The 23,002-nt window shown below is 32.9% G+C and overlaps 2 protein-coding genes and 1 long non-coding RNA gene across 8 annotated transcripts; 1 reads left to right on the forward strand and 2 right to left on the reverse strand.

The window, feature by feature from the left end:
- On the reverse strand, positions 395–4,537 carry LOC109704887 (nudix hydrolase 2-like). The gene is made up of 9 exons (XM_020225667.1): positions 4,358–4,537; positions 4,067–4,281; positions 3,362–3,427; positions 2,495–2,632; positions 2,255–2,332; positions 2,107–2,157; positions 1,999–2,033; positions 1,480–1,588; positions 395–917 (listed from the first exon to the last, which is right to left on the reverse strand). Exons 1-9 carry the CDS (start codon positions 4,488–4,490, stop codon positions 711–713), a joined length of 1,032 nt encoding a protein of 343 aa, XP_020081256.1. The 5' UTR covers positions 4,491–4,537; the 3' UTR covers positions 395–710.
- Positions 4,889–13,775, forward strand: LOC109704892. Of its 6 annotated transcripts, XR_002214523.1 has the most exons (9): positions 4,889–5,059; positions 5,306–5,355; positions 6,295–6,824; positions 6,998–7,118; positions 7,327–7,554; positions 8,036–8,144; positions 8,778–10,167; positions 13,185–13,251; positions 13,564–13,775. It is a non-coding gene; the product is annotated as an uncharacterized LOC109704892 (long non-coding RNA). The 6 variants fall into 6 exon arrangements; XR_002214522.1 differs by having other exon boundaries at positions 6,295–7,118; XR_002214520.1 differs by having other exon boundaries at positions 6,998–7,554.
- LOC109704862 (probable fatty acyl-CoA reductase 4) lies at positions 5,246–13,627 on the reverse strand. The gene is made up of 10 exons (XM_020225644.1): positions 13,512–13,627; positions 13,198–13,301; positions 9,885–10,087; positions 9,579–9,679; positions 8,689–8,863; positions 8,014–8,175; positions 7,846–7,927; positions 6,495–6,761; positions 5,886–6,010; positions 5,246–5,652 (listed from the first exon to the last, which is right to left on the reverse strand). Exons 1-10 carry the CDS (start codon positions 13,588–13,590, stop codon positions 5,442–5,444), a joined length of 1,509 nt encoding a protein of 502 aa, XP_020081233.1. The 5' UTR covers positions 13,591–13,627; the 3' UTR covers positions 5,246–5,441.

Consider the following 23,002-nt stretch of genomic DNA (forward strand, 5'->3'; position numbering starts at 1 on the left):
CCGTATCTATTTGTTCGGTACCGCCGATAAGTTATTTTTATATATTTATATATAAGCTTAAGACTATGTCAATAATAATTTTACACATCTCGGAAAAAATTACTAACTAAAATGTTGATCATTTTTTTTTTATAAATTTGATTACTTGGATGATAGAGTACCAATGTTATATTACTTCACGAAGTAAGAAGCTGCGCCAAGTAATTCATCTCTACCGACAGTCCTTAGAGCAAGTGGCAAAATATTTGATGGTAGATATCCGAGACCCAAGTTCAAATCCTAGTTGATTCACATTTTCAGCTAAGTTTATTTCTAAATAAAACAAACGAAGTAGATAGCGTGCTACCTATCTCTTAAAAATATTCAACTCTTTTCTTTACACACACACAAAATATTAACGGCTTACTTTTTTTCCTTTTTACAAGCATAAACTGAACAGTTTACAGAGGACGATTACAATTTCACCTCCTGAAAAAAAAAAATACTAGGCCACATTCACTTCAATTAAATTAATTTGGCACTAAAAGCCCGTGGAAAATTAATTAAAATGTGTGTTGTATGGATATAGCTATATTCATTTTACATTTGCTTTAAATATATGAGGAATTCAAATATAGATTTGTTTCGCTTTCGAGGCTCCTTCTATGAGCCAGGTGAAAATCCAGCATAAATATTCTCAGCTTTTGCCATGCCACCTTCATTAACATGCTTTAAGAGCTTCCACTTTGTGGATGCTTCATATCACGAAGATTCAGATACAAATTGCTTTTCCTGCTAGTGAATGCTGATTCTATACTGACTGGTACAAATCCAGCATATGCATTCTCTGCCTTTGCCACACCAACCCGGATGATGTACTTCAAAAGCTCGTGTTTCTGAACAAATGGCTGTGCAGTAAATTCCTCAATTGGTATCCACTGTATTAAAAAAAGAAATCACCATCATCATCGTTTTCCACAAATTTAGCTCTTCATTTATGTATTCAGACTTTCTGATTAGCATGGACTGGAAAATTACAACAGCAATAGTGACAACAGAATCAGCAAAAGTTGTCTACATGAGGGTTTTTGCATAGGTTATACTATTTATAATAATATCCTTTTGATAACTCGAAGACATTAAAGAAGACAAAGGGAGTTGTTTTGATCAAATTACGGTTATTGACAACACATAAACACGTGTGTACAAGTCTTCTTCTCAATAGATCGCTGTGGAGAGTATCTTATTTGCACTTGATGTGGTATGCGACAATCTTTTGTTTTCAGGCCAGAAATCATTCACAACTTTTTTTCCCTATTGGTGGGTGACAGGCAGGGTTTGATTAATAGCTTACAAGTTTCACCATTTCTCAGAGAGAGAGAGAGAGAGAGAGAGAGAGAGAGAGAGAGAGAATGCACCTTATCAATTACTTAAACTGGCTCAAAAAAAAGGGGCAGAAAAACATAACTAAACTACTTAACAGGATTAAAGTTGTATCACCTGTGCTGCCTCGATTTCTGATTCCTGCTTTTGAATGTCAAATGAAAGCGGGCGGAGCATGCATATAAAGAACAAATCTGACTTCTCAAAAAATGACATGTGGCTTTGCCTGCACAAAATAGTTAATGGTAGAAATGGCATAACATAATTATCAAAATGAAGGATATTCGCTAGCCTACATGACAGATCTTCTCCAAAGAAACCAAGAAGTATGCTATCCAGAATTACTCATTGTCCTAACTTTGTTTTTGAAGATTTAATTAGGGAAAGAATATTTTGCATGCATTTTAACCATTTAAAACAAGCGTCAATATTTGGTAGATTCGATTAACAGTTTAACAGTAATTTGTAGGGCTTTATGAATTTACCAGCAGTCTGAACTTCAACATCTGTCAAGCTAAGTCTGTTTGTTTGGAGAAAACTTGTATAATTATGAATTTATGATACCAACAAACTAGCTAACCGATTAGCTCAGGAATGATAGATAATCGTGTCCGTCAGAGTAGAGGAACAATTTACCTGAATGCAAGAACTTCGAGAAATTCGGTATCAATCTGCCATCAAACCAAAACTTTCAAGCAGCCAAATAATTTTGAAAGGTAACTCATATAAGAATTCAATACATACACCTGTTTCTTCTTTGACTTCTCTTATTGCCCCAGCAAATATGTCTTCACCCTGTCATAGACAACTGCATGATTAGTGACGCAAAAGAGAACATACATGCTGTTAAGAAAGGTGTTCTTTTTGTGATTTTCTATGTAAAATTTCTTACTTGGTCGACAACACCTGTAGGAAACTTCCATACACCTAAGCCACGAAATTTGCCACTTTTTTCTTGAACTGCCAACACCTACCACAGAGGAAGTGCATGTTTGTAGTAATGTGAGTGTGTGACAAAAAGAGCAATCAACTGTAGAAATAACTGATTGAAAACCTAATAACTATACTTTAAAAAACAAAAAAACAACAACAAACATACTTATAGAAATAAAAGGAGGGTGGAACAATTTACTTCTTTTTTATCATTCATCACAAAAGCACCAATACCCACGCGGTGCGTAGCATTTACAGGCAATGTATGTTTAGTGTCAGGAATCCAATAAACAAGCATCAGATAGGTTGGCTCTGCATGGTGGTACCAGAATCCCTCCTGCATGAAATTAAATTACATGGTTATTCAATTACATGGTTATCCAAGTAACCAACATTTTTAATTGCTTATATATGAAGCATTGATTTAACTTGATGCTTCATCATCTGTAAGAAGTATAATAAGCTAACATTTCTGCTCATAACTTATTATGTATATATATTAAAAAAAAAAGAATCCCACTTCTCAATCAGAAAGTGGCCCCTCTCTACTCTATGCTTTGTAACCAGGGAAGAAAATGTCAGTATGCATCCCTGAGTTGTAGACAGAACTGACAATTTTAAAAGTATGTGAGACGGTTAAAGTTTTGTCAAAGTACTAATACTAGTGGGCTAGTTGCCCTTTAAATTACCTTATCAACAGGATAAATAAGTTACAATGTTATCTATACAATCTAAATCGTGAATCTGAATGTAGCACTAAGTTTTTTCAGATACTGCTTTACCAGGATCTAAAAGAAAAATATAATTAGTCTTCTTAAATAGTTAAGGGTAGTGAAAGCACCCTGCAGCCTAGTGATCATTATTAGCCTTGCATTCCTAAATATTATAGCTCTCTCTTTTGGAATAAAACATACCAAAGATGAAAACAACATCCTTTTGTTTAAATGCTGAGAAAAAGAAACTGGTAGTTCAAAATTACTTTTCCTATATGGTTTAAAATTTGTACATACACATAAACCGACATAATTCTAAGAAAAAAAAAGGTGATTGTTAGGAAATTTCCTACCTCGACGGCAGGTTGAACAAGATTGGCAAGCTTGATGGGCAATTTTATCCACACTCCTCTTATTCCCTAGAAACAAAAAACAGTATTTCAAATAAGACATAAAAACACAGTGGGATTTTTAATTGAATGAGCATGAATAGTCTGAGAAGAATACAAATATGCAAATGCACGAAGAACTGATATATCATAAGCGAATGATCTGTCTAGAACTGAGACAGAACTATTTGTGCAACCAACTGAAGGAAAATTGATACATTACTATATGGAGATATGATGTTATAAAAGTACAATGAAGAACAAGGAAAGCATGATGGCATGTAATCGGCATTACTTATCTCACTTCAAATTTCAGTTATAAACTAAATTTTCTATCAAACAAACTTGCTCTTCAAAAATCATAGATAGATGATGTGATTTCCATTTTAAAAATCATCTACAACATTATCTACTGAAAGCCCTTCTCAAAGCTACGCATTTCAACTTTCAAGCCACTAGACAACATTAAAATCTTCCTTTTCTTTTCAGCTAAAGATAATCTCGAATAACATTGTGCTATCTAACAAAGATTGATCCTTGTTCAAGCAATTAGCGATGGTGTGACTACATAACATGAAATATACAAATTTTCAGGACAAAGTAAAGCCCCTTTGAGATAATGCACTGAATATAATTGAACAGATACAGCACATAGCACAAAACGATCACCTGCTCCTTCCAAACAGATAAGGAAGCTCTAAGAGACGAAACAAAAGCCTCAACACTCATCGGTTCGTTCATCTCAACAATCACACCGCTGTGGCCATCATCGGCTCCGGGTAGTAATTCGACCTCCACGGCTTGTTGAGCTAACGAATGTGTTGCAACGAAGGAAGGATTTGCTTCGGTCGACATCGATCTATAGCTAATTCCACAATTCCGACCTGGTAAATATCCAAAAATTTTAAGAATTAAAGCGAAAATGGGTCATTAAAAAGATCAAAAAGGAATAGGAATTACCTCTCCAAGATCTGTGGCTAGGGTTTGGATAAGTACGGCGATTTGGTCGGGGAAATTGGAGGAAGGGTCGTTTCGGAGGAGAGCGTCGTGCGATCGCTTCGAAGCAGAAAACGGAGGCTCGAGATCGGAGCATCGCTCCGCGAATAATGTGATCCGAGGTGCTCTTTAACACATAATATATAAAAAAAAGGATAATTTAATCTATTCAAAAGTAAAGTTTTAATTTTTTAAAAATAAAATAAAAAATTAATTTATTAGAAAATAGTTCAGCACGGGTAAAATTCATCAATTGGATCGCCTAAAATTTATAAGCAACAAACATGTGCGCGGCGTTGCTATAAGGTCTAATCGTACACGTTAAAGGCCGTTGTTTGGTCAGAGTCCGATTCGTAATCTGACGAGGCGGTTCAGTTATAAAACGAGCCGAGCCTGAGCTCAATCTTGTTTGGCTCGTTATTAGTCGATCGATCGCTCGCGCTCTGCCCAGCCGTCCGAGTCAGCTTTTTTTTTTTTTTTTTTTTTTTTGTTTTTTTTTTTGTTTTCGTTTTTAGACAACCCGCATTTGGGGCGATTCGCTCACTCCTCCCCGCTTCTCCCTGGCTTCCGCTTCCCACGCACGAGAAGATCATATCCACATTCGTCGTTCGAAACCCTAACCATGGACGAGAACCCAATTCCACGTCCCATTTACGCTTTAATCAGGTATTCTTTGATTTGATTTGTTTTTGCTCCTCCTTTTCTTTTTCTTTTGCTCTTCTTGGATGCGAGACCGTAGGTTGTTGCGGGAAAAACTTAGGGTTACTCAAGGAAATCCAAACACCCATGAATCAATCTTGTGTTGGGATTTTTTTTTTTTTTTTTTGGGTGTGTGGAATTATTCTCAAAATATGATGATTTAACTGCATTCCTTGAATTCCATTACATTTTATATGATGAACTTTTTGACAGGACAAAAAATGGATACATTTTGTATGGTGTGGAGCATAATCAACATTCTGGTAAGAGCAATTGCACAATGATAATATATTCTTTTTTACTGCACAATATTAGTAACATAGACCATAGTTTGATTTCCAAGAAAACATTACACATAGTTTGAAGCCGCAACCTGAGATCTTGCTTCCATTACTTTTTTGGTTTTCTTGTCTGATTTTATTCCATACTTGAATATGCCTGGAATGTGAATGTCTCTCAGGTAAGTTTCCCAGTCAATGCTCTTGGTATCAAAGGCAATCAATTTTTTATCTGTCTCCGCTAGCGATGATGCGAGTTTTTGCATGTTAGCGTCATCAAACCTGTGGGTGGAAGTAGATGTAAAATATTAAATTAGTGCAATATAAGTAGATAGAAGTGCTCTTACATGGTTACTTCATTGCCAAATTATTTATGCAACCAAACAAGTAATGCCAAGACAACAAAGTTCTGATCGTGACATAGCATAGCTTTTCTTAATAAAAGATACAGCATGCAGTGGGAATAAGATAAATTAAGAAGATCGGCGGGAAAGAGTTGAATTATGTTGCCTCACCTTCCATGGAAGAAAGTATATGGCTCGTTAGCTTTAACCAATCTCACTGCATGCTCATATTGTCTGTTGAGACGATTGTATTGATTCCGTGCAGAAGAGTGCAATACTCCTAATAGCCGCAGCACCTTATCAGGAGAAAACATTGTTTTGAGAAAATATTTGGTGCATGTCAGATGCATGGAGATGTAACATTGCTAACTTTTGTACTATAAATGGCTTATAATTGCATAGTTCAGGATTTTTCTTATTTATGTCAGGCGTGAATTCGACTTTGAGGCCTACTCTTAGCTTCTACTTGGTTTTGCTAGCAAGTACTGCTATTTGTCATTCACGCTGCTTGATATGACTTGAGCTTACTCATACTTTAGCCTCGTGCATGGTTTGATCTGAATGGCCTTTATATTCTCAGGCCAGGTTTTTACCTAATTTGTTAGGTTGGGCTTGGATCAGAGTTTTAGTAGTCAGCCCCAGCCGACATCATCTTAGCTAATTGGCTTTGCTCTCGTCCTGGCCATGTAGCTAGCTATATCCTAGTGCTTTTTGGGTTTGTCTTATCTAAAGGTGGATATATGGAGTAAAAAGCAGCATAAACTATTAGATGTCACCAACCTGAAGAGGTAGTTTGTTTCGTATGACCATATATATATGGAAGCCAGTCATTGTTGTCATAAAGTACGGCTCGTCAACCTCGATGATTCTGCCATCACTTCCGATGCAGGGATTCCTCAAGAAGTACTTATAAGCCTCGTCAGCCATTTTACCAATTGTTATTGGATTCCTTGTTGAAGAGCTTATCTGGTAGATGAACGCCGATGATTCATTATAGCTGCTGGCTATGATTGTGAGCATTGCATTTACTACAAGGTCTCCGGGAACCTGTAAAGTTTTATGACTGTTAACCTCACATACAAGCTTGAAGATTTACAGAATAAGGAATAGGTATGTAACTATGTAAGAAACATTACACACTTCCCTTTTTGTTTTCAATGATACACTTTTATGTGAATAGGCATATAGATTTTAAGTGTCAGCTTTTCATTTAATGGCCTCTAAGGTTCCTAAACTGTTTTATTAGAAATGGTTAGATCATGTATTTCCTATAAATCTATTAGGAAAATAGAGAGCAATGGTCACCTCTGCACGAAAGATGTTTAACAAAATGACTGAAAGGACATCGTCATCTTCAGCTCAGTTCCGTTCTAACATTTTCAATATGCAAGCGCATCATGTCAGGTTTGAATATTTTTATGGCTAAACTTTTGTTGTAAAATTTGTTACAAATTTGCTCACTATCGTCCATTCTTGGTGCATTATGGCTCCTTCGCGTAAGATTTCCCGTTTCTCAATAAAAATGTGTATTTGAAAGTTTCTGTTGGATGGTTGTTTGCTTACTTCTGTACATGTTTAATACCAATTAGATCTTTGTTGTTTCCCATATCAGGTTCATGTGGTTGCAGATGCTGTTCCATGTATTTAATTGGATATTTTTAGGAGAGTTTCTTGTGGCCTGTTTGTAATGTTTTTTTTTTTTTTTCAGGTTTATTGATTCATACTAATAACACTTCTTTTATTGTTTAGAATGTTTTGTAATTGCATTTTTGTTAGCAGTTATGCTGCTTCATGTTTTACTGATTGGGGGATGAGCTGTCTCTCAACTCTCAAGTAACTGGTAAGTAGAGTTAGTCATGCTGGCCAATAACTAGTCAAAAAAGTTGCTATGCAACTTTAAAACAAAGATAACAAGAATATATGTAAGCAGAAAAATAAACTTAAGCATCAATCAAGCTATCTGTTGAGAAATTAGCAAGGAAACCTTTATCAAGTCAGCATACTGTATACTTTTTCTGTTGTCCCGTATGTGTATAGAGATACAAGTCTAAATGGCAAAAAAAATATAGTTAACCTCCATTTAACTAAGACAGAGCAAAAGGAAATATATTATGAGCCAAATATAGCTTACCAAGTCCAAGATTGTTGTGACATCTGCAGTTGCAAATTTCAGATGTCCCATACCATAGCCAGTGATAAATGCATCAGCTGTTCTGCAATTACCCCTTTTTAACTTTAAATAATAGAACCTTGGAATTAGCAAATAGAAGCTCACAATTCAATTTTCAGTCAAGCTAACCTTACTCCCTCTATATATCCAGGAAATGGTTCCTTCCACGTACTGGTAACTATGGTTGGACGCAATATAACAAGAGGAAGGTGCCGCCTTAAGTCATAGGAAAGCATCTCTCCCATTGCTTTTGTAAATGTGTAAGTGTTAGACCATCCAAATGTTTGAGCCCTAGTGTGATAGGAAAGCTCATCATTTATATTGTAATTAAAACATTGACAAAGAGGTTAACATAGAGCCTTTGGATATACAAAGTAAATAGCTATCTAACAGGACAATTTTGTTCTCCAGCTTAAGCACAATTAGTTTCTCCTCTTATGTTTTCTAGTCTTTTTGTAACTGCTGATTTAGTAAGGTTACATTATTATCAATAGTATGATGTAGCAGAGTTTTTTGTTCAAGTATTTAACAATCAGGAGTTGCATTTGGGTAATTTTTTGCTGAGTCCTAATGACTTTATTAACATGTGCAACTTTAAATGTTGCAAATATTTTATAATATGTTCAATAGTGATATGTGAGAATGGTCAATGGCTTCATATAGTCCACTTTCAATAACTTTCCTTTTTCATCGTAAAACCTTTTATCTTGAAATGTTAACCATGAGCTCCAAATCAGAACTAATGAATTCATGCAATGTATTATTTATAGGATATAGTGAACAAACTAAATAAGTTTCTCGTACCTTCTCACGCCTAAGTTTTTCATCGAAAGCCTTACAGTATATTCTGAAGCTTTATTGTCGGTTAACTCCTTCAGTTTTTCTTGTACTAGCGCCATCTCTGCTTCAATGTCAAGGGCCTTCACAGCTGAAAGTGGCTGTTCTAACATGACACCTTGATTGTCTGGCGTAACGTAAGCTGAAGGACAGGTGCTACAGTAAGCTCATACTGGTGAAAAATCATAGATCATGCATCCAGTAAGGAGGATCAAAAAAATTGAAATTTTAAGTTTGAAATCAATATTCTAATTCTTAACATTATAACATGAATTAATTTTGAGTGTTTGTAGCCAGTAATAACCAACCATTACTACTGTTGATATCTTATATATTTCTTTCTGTCCTCAATGGCGGCACGTTTGAATAGGCCTAAAATTTTGCTCATTAGCTATTTTATCTGGTGTTTCCCGCCAGACTAGATTATTCCTTTTAGCAGTTCTTATCAGAATTCTATCACACCGTCCACAGAAAATGATCTGTTCGCTGCTTTTAGAATACTGGGTGGCATTTGCTTATTATGCAGGGTATATGGGTACCGCAGCAATCACCTCAAAATCCAACAGAAAATCGGTGGTTCATCTTGCATGTAAGGACTACTTCCAACATACTTGCAGTTGGAGGGTCTTTGTCTCACTAACATCTAGTTCATTGTTGTTTATAATGTTTAAAGAACCAAATGATCAAATTTTGAAGTTCCTGCAGAAGGGTATTCTTCAACGTTTTCTCTTGTTACTTTTTTGCTTTTATTCTGTTACTTTTTACTGGTACACAAGTAGAGCCACACTGGTCTCTAACATAAAAGTACCTTTAATATGGTGCCGTAAATAGATGAGGAACAACTTTTTGGCGCTTACCAGTTGAAATATGGAGCAGCATCTTCAATTTCGGACATCTCATTGCAAATGCCGAAATATGCTTTACTGCAAATGTGTTGATGCCCAAAGCTGTATCATACCTATTGATATTTCAAAACAAAATTATCTGTGAACAACATGAATGAGTTCACGTGGAAAGGTGCCATGCAAGTTTCTAAAGCTTGGAAACTTGTTGCCACCAATTGTGGCGGATATGCAGAAGAAAATTGCAAGGATTTACATTTCCTTCCTGTCAGAAAAAGGGATCAAGAAGCAGAAATTAGTGGTCATCATAGTGTTTATTACCTTTCGTTGAAGTCCGTGTTTGCTGCTACATGGACGATGACATTAATTTCGTCCCAGAGGGTTTCTTTAAGTTTGTCATCTTGTATTCCCAAATCTTCAAAGGTAACGTCTCCTGCCAAAGGGCACACTTTGTCCCAGAAGTATGAAGGAAAGTTTCCTTGGCATTTCTCTTCCAGAACTTTAAATACCTCAGTTTGCATAACCTACAAGTTTAGAGGTATTACAATGCAGATGACACAATCCCGAAGGAGAAGCAATATTAGCAACGACAGTTGGATGACAGGTACTTTACTAAACCTTCATCAAGAAAAAGGTTTCTTTGTGTTTCAGTTGTTTTTCTGGAGCATATTAATGATTTCTGTCTTACGAAGTTAAGTGGGTAAATTACCCAGTGATCTGATATCGCACAGTTGGTTTGTGATGATGTCATTAATTATTTAGTTGTGAAATACCCCTAATAATCATAAAATTAAAGATTTAACATCAAAGCAAGGATTTAATTGTCGTAGCACGGGATCTTGCCGGCGCGATACAACACGGTGCGAGACAGCACGATATTCAAAGGGTATCGCAACACAGTGTATATGGGCATGCAGTGTTTTAAGTTGTAACCTCTTTTTTTTACTTTGCGCCTATTTTTGGATTTTTTTTTATTGTCCTACCCACATCCCTTTTTCTCGTTCTCTTCTATCTTTTTATCTTCTCAACTGGCTGTTATAATCTTTTCTTTTCTTCTCACTATAACTTCCTCTTTATTTTTCCTCCTTTTTCTTATTATAATTTTTTCTCAAATTTCTGCTTTCAGTTCTTTCTATTTCTACTTTATTTTTATTCTTATCACTTTGAAAAGACAAAAAAAGGGCAAGTCGAAGATGTACTTATTAGATAAATAAAAAATCTATAATTTTAAAATTTGTTCATATATTTTGAATATTTTAAACTTGTAAAGTTTCTGTTTTGGTGAAATTTAAAATTATGCAAATTTTTATTTATAATTTATAAAAAATTAAAAATAGATTTACTTAATTAAGTTATTATGTTGTTTAATTTTTAATTATTTTGGATAAATCTAGCATTAGGTATGAGATTTACGACAAAATTTTTTTAACTTTGAGGATTCAATCTTTGAATTTAGAAAATAAAAATACTAATAAAAGAAAAAAATAAATTAAAGCAACTAATATTTGAATTTGCTTAATTATTCGTCACATTATTTATTATTAAATTTTTATGAATAGATCTCATAAATTTTCTTGAAAATTTTAATAAAATTAAATTTTCTTCAAAATTTTAATAAATATTTTTAATAGATTCAAAATTAAAAAGAATTACTGGAGCAATTGTAGTAGTATTCTAGTTAATCTAGTTATCATGTTGTCTCCTATCGAATTAATATTATTGAATCTTACAAATTCTATAAAAACTTTAAGAAAAAAATTTATCTAATTTTGTATTTTATAATTTTAAATTTTTGAAAAAAGGTAAAATCAAAAAATTTTCAAAGGTTAATCAATTTTTTCTTTTTATTTTGTATGAGGTATAGTTATATTTTACTTTACATATATAAACTATTTACTACTATATTAATTGCTAATTGTAGTAAGCTATATATAGTCAATATTTATAATTTTTTTAAAAAATTTTTGAAAATAAATTTATAAAAGTTTATTGGGAACAAATGTTAAAAAAAAAAAATCGTGCTAGAAGCTTAGAACGTGCCACTATAAGGTTATGCGTATTCATCGGCATGTTTGGAGGCACGCTTGTGCCTTACTGTGCCAAGCGACAATTGGCACGCCTCTATGCCCCCATGCCGTGATACCCAAAGGGTATCATGCGAGACAACACGATACCCAAAGGGTATCGTGGCAGAGTGTTACTGCGTGCTTATATATGGGCATGCAGCGTTTTAAGTTGTAACCTCTTTTTTTTAACTTTTGGATTTTTTTTTTTTGTCCTACCCACATCACTTTTTCTTATTCTTTGCTACCTTTTCTTCTTCTCAACTTGCTCTTGTAGTCTTTTTTTTTTTTTCTCACTATCTCTTTTCTATTTTTTCTCTCTTTTCTTATTATATTTTTTTTACTAATTTTTTCTTTCAATTCCTTCTATTTCTACTTTATTTTTATTTTTATCACTTCGAAGAGACGAAGAAATAGCAAGTCGAAAATGTACTTATTGGATAAATAAAAAATTTATAATTTTAAAATTTGTTCATATATTTTGAATATTTTTAAATTGCAAAACTTTTGTTTTGGAGAAATTTAAAATTATGCAAATTTTTATTTATAGTTTACAAAAATTTAAAAATAGATCTACTTGATTAAGTTATTATGTAGTTTAATTTTTAATTATTTTGCATAAATCTAGCATTGGGTATGAGATTTACAACAAAAAATTTTTTACCCTTGAGGATTCTATCTTTGAATTTAGAAAATAAAAAATACTAATAAAAAAAATAAATTAAAGCAATTAATATTTGAATTTGCTTAATTATTCCTCATATGATTTATTATTAAATTTTTATGGATAGATCTCACAAATTTTCTTCAAAATTTTAATAAAATTATTTTTTTTTTCAAAATTTTAATAAATATTTTTAATAAATTCAAAATTAAAAGGAATTATTGGAGTAATTGTAGTAGTATTCTAGTTAATCTAGTTATCATGTGGTCTCTCATCGAATTAATATTATTGAATCTTGCATATTTTATAAAAACTTTAAGAAATTTTTTTTTTCTAATTTTTTATTTTATAATTTAAAATTTTTGAAAAGCGGTAAAATCAAAAAACTTTCAAAGGTTAATCAGTTTTTTCTTTTTATTCTGTATGAGCTATAGTTATATTTTACTTTACATATATAAAATATTTACTACTATATTAATTGCTGACTGTAGTAAGCTATATATAGCCAATATTTATAATTATTTTTCTAAATCTAACTTTATAAGAGTTTATTGAAAATAAATACTAAATAAAAATCGTGCCAAAATATGCCACTGTAAGGTTATTTGTATTCATCGGCACGCTTAGAGGCATGCTTGCGCCATATAGTGCCAAGCAACAATCGGCATGCCTTAGTGCCACGGCACTTTAATCCTTGCTTAACATATAATATTATGTACTAAATAATATAGTATGTTTTGCAAAACATGTTGAAGTACTAGCTTGCTAAATATTATACTATGTTTTGCAAAACATGTTGAAGAATTTAACTAGTTTCAAATTCAAGTACTCTCTAATCTGTGCTAATAATAAGAAGCAATTGTTTTGCACCTCAGACTTTTGTGTCTTTGTTAGGCATGATGCTAACCTCAGTTTCCACACGGCGCTTTGCCGAAACATGATCAGCTGCGCGCACCAACAGGTATAGCTTCTTCACCTTCGGTTGAATTCGCAGTACCTTCTCCACAAACACTTCATTCAAGAAAAAGAGGGGGAAAAACATGAAACAAATCCATTCAATACGAAATGCTTATATAATGTAGAAGGGAGGGGCCATGTGAAATTGTGGCCTAGTTTGCAATTGTGTTCCCCAAATGCGTCTTGCAGAATCAGAGGAGCAGTAACTTCGTATTTGGATAACACAATTAAAAACTAATTAAGCCTAAATATATTGTTTATTACACTTTGCTATGAACCCGGTGGCACCGGTGACAAGAAGGCTCTTGTCCTCCAGGTAGTTTGCTACGCTTTCCGGCTGCATGGTTATGAGAAACAGGAAAAGAGAAGCAAGTAAAATATGTCCACCTGAATTTGAATACCTTCTATGTATGTTTGCGTATATATAGACAATGCTGTTATATGTCAATTATCAAGCTGGTCATTGTGCATTTATTGAGGATCGAAATTGCAACATAATGTTTATGCTTTCAAGGTGGGTTTGAGATACCGACTGTTTCTAGAGCAAGTGGCAAGGGGCTTAGCGGTTGGTTGGTACTTGAGACCCAAGTTCAAATCCTAATTTGATTCAGCTAAATTTATTTCTAAATGAAATAAACGAAGCGAATAGTGTGCTACCTATATCTCTCAAAAAAAGAAGAAGATGGGTTTGAGATCATCCTCGGGCATAACTGTAGCATTCCACTTTCCAAAAAATCACTTATTCTAGAACTATTCTAGGTTTGTCATGCTTAATTTTTTTTTAACCGTTGGGGTCTAATTAATGTCCAAAATATTACAGCTGGGTTTAGAGGTTCTTTGTAGTCTTATTATACTTTATATAGGACTATTTTAAATTCTGAGATGCCACATTCCTCTCTTGTTTTTAAAGTGTGCCCTATTATGTCTTATATTTTTTTAATAACATTATGGTGACTGTTAAGAAGTTTACAACTTATTCCAATTATATTTTAGAGCAATGTTATCTATGCACTTTTAAACGAGGCATACATCTTATATTTTATTCATTCAATAACTCGTATTTTTCACTTGTGTTATCAATTTTTTTGATATTAAAAATATTTTTTGAAATCTTAGGATATATGGAGTGTAAGATTTATAATGTATAAGTGCACACGTAGCATTTTTCTACAACTTATTATAAAAATTTAGATAGGTTGACTTAGTATTAGATTATTTGAGAAAATAAAAACTGTTGCATTAGCCATAAATTTTAGGCGGTAGAATCAATGGAGGGTCCCGAGAGAGACTATTAACTAAACAAAATATTTTATTATTTTATGATCAAATGGAGGATCAGCTTACGTAGTTAGCTAACTGCTACTAAGTAATTTAACTTGCCGAATATCTAAGATGATGCGTTAATTAGATGTTAAATTCATAAACAAACTATCATTTGTGTAAACTGATTCATCAGCACCACTCGAGTTGCATTTTTACCATATCCTTTTGATTACTCATTATTTGTTAATGTATTAGCTGTGTATATACATTCCAGTATCAGAAGAACGTCAATTAGGCGACTGCAGATCTAAGACTTTTAGCAAGTGCCTAATATGTAACTTAACTTCATTAAACCCAACTCAGTGTGCCAATTTTGGTTTTGCATTTCTTTTGCTGAGAATTCACATGAATTTAATTCGTAAGTACGATTACAAATTGTAATTAACCAAGACTCATAAAAGAGTCAAAACAGAGAGCCTTAGTCCTTTTTCTTGTGGTTACGTGTACTTCATGTAGACCCTCCAAAAGTCAGAGGTGTAGCAGGTAGCATTTAAGCCTATTATTATTATTATTATTATTATTATTATTATTGAAAAAAAGATAGCAAGCCTATTATTATTATTATTATTATTATAATTATTATTACAAGCGTGCGACTGCGCAAACTAACACATCCATAATTAATTTGAAATATGTTTTATGAAAGTTTTTCCGTGTTGCGACAGATCAATTCCATAAAAAAATAAATAAATAAATAAAGTTTAGAAAAAAACAATACAAAAAAATAAAATAAAAAATAAAAACAAAATATAAAAATTGAATAAGTTGTTGCTACAGATCAAATATGACTTTAGTCGGTTAGCATTCTAGACGTTACAGTACACATATTTTGAATCTCTCATATAGTACTCCAACCTATGCCTTTCACCGTAGTGGCGGATTCAGAAATTTTTTTATTGTGAGATCAAATATATAATAAAAAATTTATTAAAAAATAAAAAAAGTAACTAGCCATTTATAATGTATAAACAGAAAAATATATCATTGTTATTTATAATTATTCTCAATGTATTTTCATATTTTGAAAATAATGTATAATAGTCTTATTGATAACACCGTCAAAGATAATTTTTTCATATATATATTAGTAAAAATTGGTGAGAGATAAAGTAATTTCTTAAGAACCATAGAAAATTAATCATATGTCAATAGACAACAAAAATAGAAAAAATAAATCAATAATTACTTTTTACGAACAACAATAATAATCAAATGCGACTAACGAAAAATAATTAATATATATAAACATATTTTTATATATTATAGTAATTTAAGACAATTACTATTCATTAAAAAACTATAATTATAGTAAATAAATTATTTTACTTATTAATTTTATTTTGAAATAAAAGTTGACACTAAATTAGGGCCAATATGACAGAAGAACGCCTTAAAAAGGCTTCTTTTTTTTTTGGCTATCTTAATTGGTTCAATGGACCCACTGAGGTAGCTATATACCTGCTACCGCTCACCCACCTTATTCACATTGTTATTATGTCCCATCAAATCCAGAATCAAATAATTGTTGGCATTGATGGACAGAGAGAGTGAGAAAATCTCTCATATAGTACTCGCTCCGTCGTGACCCATCAACTATAAATGATTATAAATAATTATTAAAGACATTAATTCACGGACTGTTTGAGAGAGAGAAATCCTCTCATATAGTACTCCAATCCACATCCTTGCCCACCTATTTTATGTTCTCGTTACGATTCATCAAATCAAGTATATATCAGTATTGATGGACAGACAGAGAGAGAGAGATATTCTATCATACAGTACACTAATACACGCCCTCGCCCACGTATTCCACGCTATCATCATGGCCTATCTATCAAGTATATATATATATAACTATCTGTCTATCTGCTATTGATCGACGACGGGGAGAGAGAGAGAGAGAGAGAGAGAGAGAGCCATCTTTCAAGAAAGAACTACTATAAATAAATTAAGATAATACTTTATGCAACTACATGATGATTAAAATAAAGCCCCCACATGTTTAAGATTCTGGAAGTGCTTTTGGAACTGAAGCCCATCACATGCACGGTCCCAGAACCCACCCCCAAACACAGCAAGGCCCTATAACAAGATCCCCTCTATAACAAGGTGTTCCCCCTCCCCTGTCATTTATTCAAAACCCTCTGCTCACTTCACTCCTCAACAACCCTTCCATAACTGCAGCTTAATGAGAAGCTTTCAGAGTCATTTTCTTAACAGTAAAGAGGGCTTTCCAAAACATCTACCGCCGAGCCGCCCATCTATCCATACCTATACATTATTTTTTTTAAATTTACCATGTGACAACGTTTTCTATGTTGCTGCGCGTAGGCTCTATTCCGAACCGACTCTAGTTTTCGACATATTTATCTCTTTCTTTGTTTGAACCTAACGGAATTTGTCTCTTTCTTTGCTTGAACCGAGTTTCACTTATTATTGAATGTGGGCTTTTCCGAACCGACTCAAATTTTTTATATATATTTTTTTTCTTTACTTTAAGCAAACCGGATTTTTCTCTTTTTTTTTTTTATTGAATCGAACCGAATCACACCTCTACATTGGGCTGAACTGTTCCTCTGCCGCTTCCTTCGATTGTTATCGTTCTTCATCGGCAAAATAAATCTCACTCCTTATCGTCACTTCTTCTATCGCCGTTTTCTCTTATTTTGTCTTCGCTTTTTATTTCTTTTTTAATTATCTATCCGTCGTATCGTACAAATTACTATACTAGTACTCCGTGAAAGTGACACAAGAAAACTGCTTAGGGTCCGTTTGTATCAAGGTAAAACCGTGAAAAAAAAGTATTTCGGTGTAAAAACAATTACGTTTTATTAAAAAAAATATTTCGGTGTAAAAAAAAAATTACGTTTTATAGTATTTGATTTGTAGAGAAAAAAAAAACAGTTTTCTATCAATTTTCGTTTGGTTGAAAGAAAAAAAAAATATATATTTATTTGGTTCGATGAAAAAAATAAATGAAAAAATTTTACGCAACTTGAAAATTTTCGTTTTTCGTCAAAAAACAACAAAAAGTAAAAACCTTCATTTTTTTCAATTTTATAAAAAATATTTTACAGAAAATTATTTTATAAAAATATTTTTACATCAAATCAAATAAGTAAAAAAATATTTTTAATACCAAAAATAATTTTTTAATTTATTTTACGCCGAACTAAGCGCCGCGCATAATTTAATCCTCAACCCATACGTAGTCAAGAGTATGCTACAGTAGTTTTCGGTACAAACTTGTAAGGCTGATTCAGCCATGATTAGAACTTTTTAACCTGTCCATTAATGTAGATTGAGAGAAGAAAGGGAAAATTTAAATACTACTCCTGTAGTTCAATATTTTCTCACTTTAGTACTATATGATTTAACGTATATCAATATATAAGTACTCTATGATTTTATTTTATTTTTTTAATCAATCCCTTCGTTAATATTTTGCTAAATTATATACAAAAAATTTTAAATATTGTACCTAAATTTATCAAATATACATCCTAATATTATTTAGTTTTAACTTTATCACTGATTTAACGAAAAAAAATATAATGAAAACGATAATAAAAAAGAGAAAAATAAAATCATATTGTACGAAAGTGATACATTTTAAACCACAAAGTATTAAAATAAAAAAAAAAGTGAAATTATAAAAATGATATTTAAAGTTTTTCTAAAAAGAAAAGATGGATTCGAGTTGAAATCAAGGGCACGATCACTGGTTGCTTTGTTGTTAATCTTTGTGGCAATATACAGTCGTTGTCATGGGACAACCACTTCCCAGATGTTAATGGCGCGAGGGAGCCCGTCATTATGTCTCTCTATGGACTGACCCAGAAAACGGGTTAGTCGACAATAATGATAATGCCCAACTGCTATTCATATTTTGAAATATAATTGTGCCACATAAGCATATGAATTTAAAATCAATGATGATAATATAATTATATTTTAGAATAATAATTAAAGTATATGTTTGAGATGGAATAAATGACCTGTGGCCAAGCCTAATCACTGTTGTTGGTGACATCCATCTATCTATTTTTCTATTTCTATTCTTTCTACTACATTAAATGAGGATTTGCGCGGATCTCAAAGTGACATGTGTTCCCCAACCATCCACTTCTCTCTCTCTCTCTCTCTCTATATATATATATAGAGAGAGAGAGAGAGAGAGTAGGGCTACTTATACTCTTATGAGTACAGAGACTTTCGTATTCATAAGTTGTTTTCGATGATGGACCTTTCGACTCAACGATCCACTCCGTTAAATATGATCTAGAGTATTTAAAATTTCTAAAAAATAAATTTCATAATTTTTCGAAATCATAATAAAGTTCATCAAGCGGGCATAAGATGAACAGTCAAAATCGAACGACGTCCTAAAAAAAATGATCGGACCCTTCAATTTAAGATCGGAGTTCTTGATCTTTATCTAGATAGTGAATAAAATTTTCTATCAAAAATTTAACCTATTCTGATTCTTTTACACCGTTAAACTAGCAAGTATTCCATACCGGCAGTTAAAAATTGTCAATTTTGTGAACCTTTGATCGTAAGGTAAATAGTATCGAAAAATTATGAAATTTGATTTCTAGAAGTTTTAAATATTCTAGATAATATTTAAGGGTATGGATCGTCGATTCGGAAACTCTATCATCGAAAACGACTTATGAGTACGAAAGCGATCATACTCATAAGAGTATAGTAACCGGACTATATATATATATATATATATATATATATATATATATATATATATATATATATATATATATATGTGATATTTACTTTTATTTGCTGAAGGCTACCAGGGAAGATTCGGCCTCAAGTTTTTTGGCACAATTCTACGACATCCTTGGCCTCGGCCAAGACAGAATACGCTCAAGGGCTATTTAGAAAAGCCTGATTGCCTTGTTGCATGGATGATTTTATTTTCCACAGCGCTTATACTACTATATAGGGTAGACCATAGTCTCATAGGTCAATCAAATTATTTTCAAGCTAAGTTTATTTTTAAATGAAATAAACGAAGCGAGTGGCGTGCTACCTAATCTCTCAAGAAAATAAATAACTTTTTGTCTTTCGTTAACTATTTTCTCTAAGACTAGTAAATATTCTTATTCTAAGCTAACCGTTCACGATCTCCTAACTTAGAATCTATTTATTAGCTATGTTTGAGGAGGTCAAAAGAACCCTATCTCCATCCTGAAGCATGAACGTCCATTGATTATATATTATATGACAACTATTAAGAATAATTACAACCTCACCGGCAACCAACAGAAGCCATTAATTTTGATCGTACATGCAGAGAACTACGCCTACCAGATCATCCAATAAGACTGAATAAATAGCACAACAAATCATCTTATATACTCGCCAAAATTATTTGAACTAACGGTTTCCCCATCTTATTCCAACAATTTGGTATCAACCTCTAAATGGTGAGGTTTAAACAGAAATACTATTAGGAATCCCAAGGAAAAATCATCCCAAGGAATATATTTTTCGAAGAAAAAAGAACAAAGAAACTAACTTCAGTAATGTACATCGAACCTTCACAAAAAACAAGATCTTCTCTAGGTTTGCTGCTTTACTTCCAGCTTTCGGCAGACAAACAAAACCGTACAATTCTGTCACCTACTCTTCATATACATCAAAGTATTTCTCCTGTATTCCACAAAAACAAAGCATATCAGGATCATTTCTGAGATTATTAGAGCACAAAACGGAATGAAGTCTAATAATTTCAGGAGATAGAAAAATTCGATATATTAATCCTCTTGGCGTTTTCATCAAGGTTTTAAATGCCCATTGGCACGGAGCGTATCCACCGTGCTGTACCGTGCCAACAAGATACCGGTACGANTATAAAAATAATTTAATTACTAATAAGTTGTTATATAAATTTATGCTTGTTGAACATATACTAAATTACCAATTTTAATCATTTTTATTTAAATAGATACAAATATTAAATTATTTTTATATAATTTTTATTTACTTAATAATTAGACTGATAAAATAATATAAAAAGTAAAAACATATAATTTAAAATTTATTATTAAAATATTTTTATATCTACCAATTTTAATCATTTTTATTTAAATAGATACAAATATTAAATTATTTTTATATAATTTTTATTTACCTAATAATTAGACTGATAAAATAATATAAAAAATAAAAACATATAATTTAAAATTTATTATTAAAATATTTTTATATATACAGCAACGCGCGGGCCTTACTAGTGACTCCTTATATATGCCACGCCGAGACTCTCAATTCCTTTGGTTGGCTTGGCCCAGCCGACTCGACTTGGCTCGGCCTGATCAATTTGGACCGGGTGTACATATTTCTTCGGATTGGTTGGGCTTGGATCGGCGTGAATGTTATGGCGCAAAACCAGGCCCCACCGGATATGTTATTTATGATTATATACAGAGAGAGAGAGAGAGAGTTTTACATACTATCGGTAGTAAATTACTCGATTTACTATCAATTTATTTTGGATTATAGAGCGGCTTTAAAATTAACGATCAGCATCGTTGAACATGAACTAGACCATTTAAACTATCTAAAAATCAAAATTAAGATGATAGCGGTCCCCTAAAGTTGAATGAGTGTTTGATGCAATAGTGTAATCTAAGGAGTGGAATTGATCAAGTGATAGATCTAACGGTGAAAAATTTATAATTATAAAAAATTTCGTACTTTTAAAAACATCATGGCGAAACTATATATATATATATATGAGTCCGGATACTATACTATCGATAGTATCAAGCGTTTGGTGGTATCAAATTGTCCACCATTAGATCTACTATTTTGACCATTTTTATATGTTAAATCATACTATTCAACCTACTGCCCACTCAATCCTAGTATCAAGCATTTACTTTGCTATCGAGTTTTCGGCCGTTGGATTAAAGAATGTGCGGTTGGAATGATAGCGATTCCCTAGGGTTGAATGGATGGTTGGTTGAATATTATAATCTAATAAGTGGAAATGATCAAAAATTTATTTATCCATGCATTATGTACGTTAAATCCTACTAAATAGTAACATATCCAATTCCTTCTCATGTATCCAAATTTCCTTCAATCATTGTAGAGAATATTTGCAAGCCGAATCCTAATTTGTATTAAATTACCAATTGAATTTGATTTGCTTTGCTACTGTTGGCACGAGCTCACGTGGTTATCAAAGTTTCTTGTTTCTAAATCAGAAAAATAGCTAAGAAATCCACCGCTGATCAAAGCACAAAGCGTCGGCAAACAACGATAGCACGCACCACGTACAAGACCAGTCCAAGGATCCTTCCCAGTCCTGTAGCGATAGCAAAGAACCTGGGAATGGGATTCCAAGATGTTCGATAGTCCGGTCGTGACCTGAATGGTTGCCCACCACATACAAGAAATTCTACATTGTCACACTTACACCATATCATTCATAACAAATTAATTATATTTATTTTTTTCAAACAAAAGTATAATAAAAATATTTTTTAAAATATTTTATTAATTTATTACGCCACGTCATCAATATATTCGGTGCATTTTAGAATCTTTTCCCCAACATACATGCCCCCCAAAAGTTGAAATAGTTCCTCCATTCCCAACTTCCAAGGCCGAGATTAAGATGGCACACGGACTATTTCGGCCTTTATTTCACACGGAATGCGGGCCGGTGCACTCGCGCATCCTCTCTTTAGTAAATTAGATAATTCAAAACAAATGTGTCCTAAAAGTAAAAAAATTTATTTCACATATATTTTATATATTTTTTTTTATTGTGCTTGTTTTTTTTTTAAATAAGTTTATAGTGAAAATTAGATTTTTATTATGAAATCTCAATAATCGATCACCATATAGAGATATATATTTTCAAAAAATATAATTATTTTATATTTTTCTAATTTTTAATTGTTTTGCATACTTTAATAAGCCGCTGCTTGGTCAAGAGTACGACTCGTAATCTGACGAGGCAGCCTGGTCATAAAACGAGCCGAGCCTGAGCTTAATCGATCGATCGCGTGCGCTCGCCCGACCCGCCTCCGCCGACCGAGTCGGTTTTCCGTTGGGGTCGATTTTTTGTTTCAAATTTATCGTCCTTTCGTTTTTAAACACAACTCCTGTTTGGGGGGCGATTCGCTCCTTCCTCTGCGCGCTCTCCCTCGCTCCCGCTCCCCGCGCACGAGAATACCCTATCCACCATATTCGTTGTTCGAAACCCTAGCCAGGGACGAGAACCCCTTCCTCGTCCCGTCCACGCCATAATCAGGTATTGTTTCTTAATTTGATTCTTTTTGTTGGCTTCTCCCTTTCTTCTTCTTTTGCTTGCCTTAGATGCGAGATCGCAGGTTGCTGTGGGAATGATTTGGGCTCTCTCAAGGAAATCTAAACATCTAAGAATCTTT

Source organism: Ananas comosus, linkage group 2 (assembly GCF_001540865.1).
Source record: "Ananas comosus cultivar F153 linkage group 2, ASM154086v1, whole genome shotgun sequence".
NCBI lineage: Eukaryota > Viridiplantae > Streptophyta > Magnoliopsida > Poales > Bromeliaceae > Ananas > Ananas comosus.

Bases quoted from the DNA above. Each gene is read 5' to 3' on its own strand.
- LOC109704862 (XM_020225644.1), bottom strand. From the start codon at position 13,590: ATGCAGCCGGAAAGCGTAGCAAACTACCTGGAGGACAAGAGCCTTCTT. The intron at 9,680-9,884 runs GTAATAAACACT...AAATATCAATAG, and splicing joins AACACGGACTTCAACGAAAG to GTATGATACAGCTTTGGGCA. The intron at 6,011-6,494 runs GTTGGTGACATC...TCTCCTGATAAG, and splicing joins GAAACAAACTACCTCTTCAG to GTGCTGCGGCTATTAGGAGT.
- LOC109704887 (XM_020225667.1), bottom strand. From the start codon at position 4,490: ATGCTCCGATCTCGAGCCTCCGTTTTCTGCTTCGAAGCGATCGCACGA. The intron at 2,633-3,361 runs GTAGGAAATTTC...AATTTCATGCAG, and splicing joins TTGTTCAACCTGCCGTCGAG to GAGGGATTCTGGTACCACCA. The intron at 918-1,479 runs GTGATACAACTT...TTTTTAATACAG, and splicing joins CAGAAATCGAGGCAGCACAG to TGGATACCAATTGAGGAATT.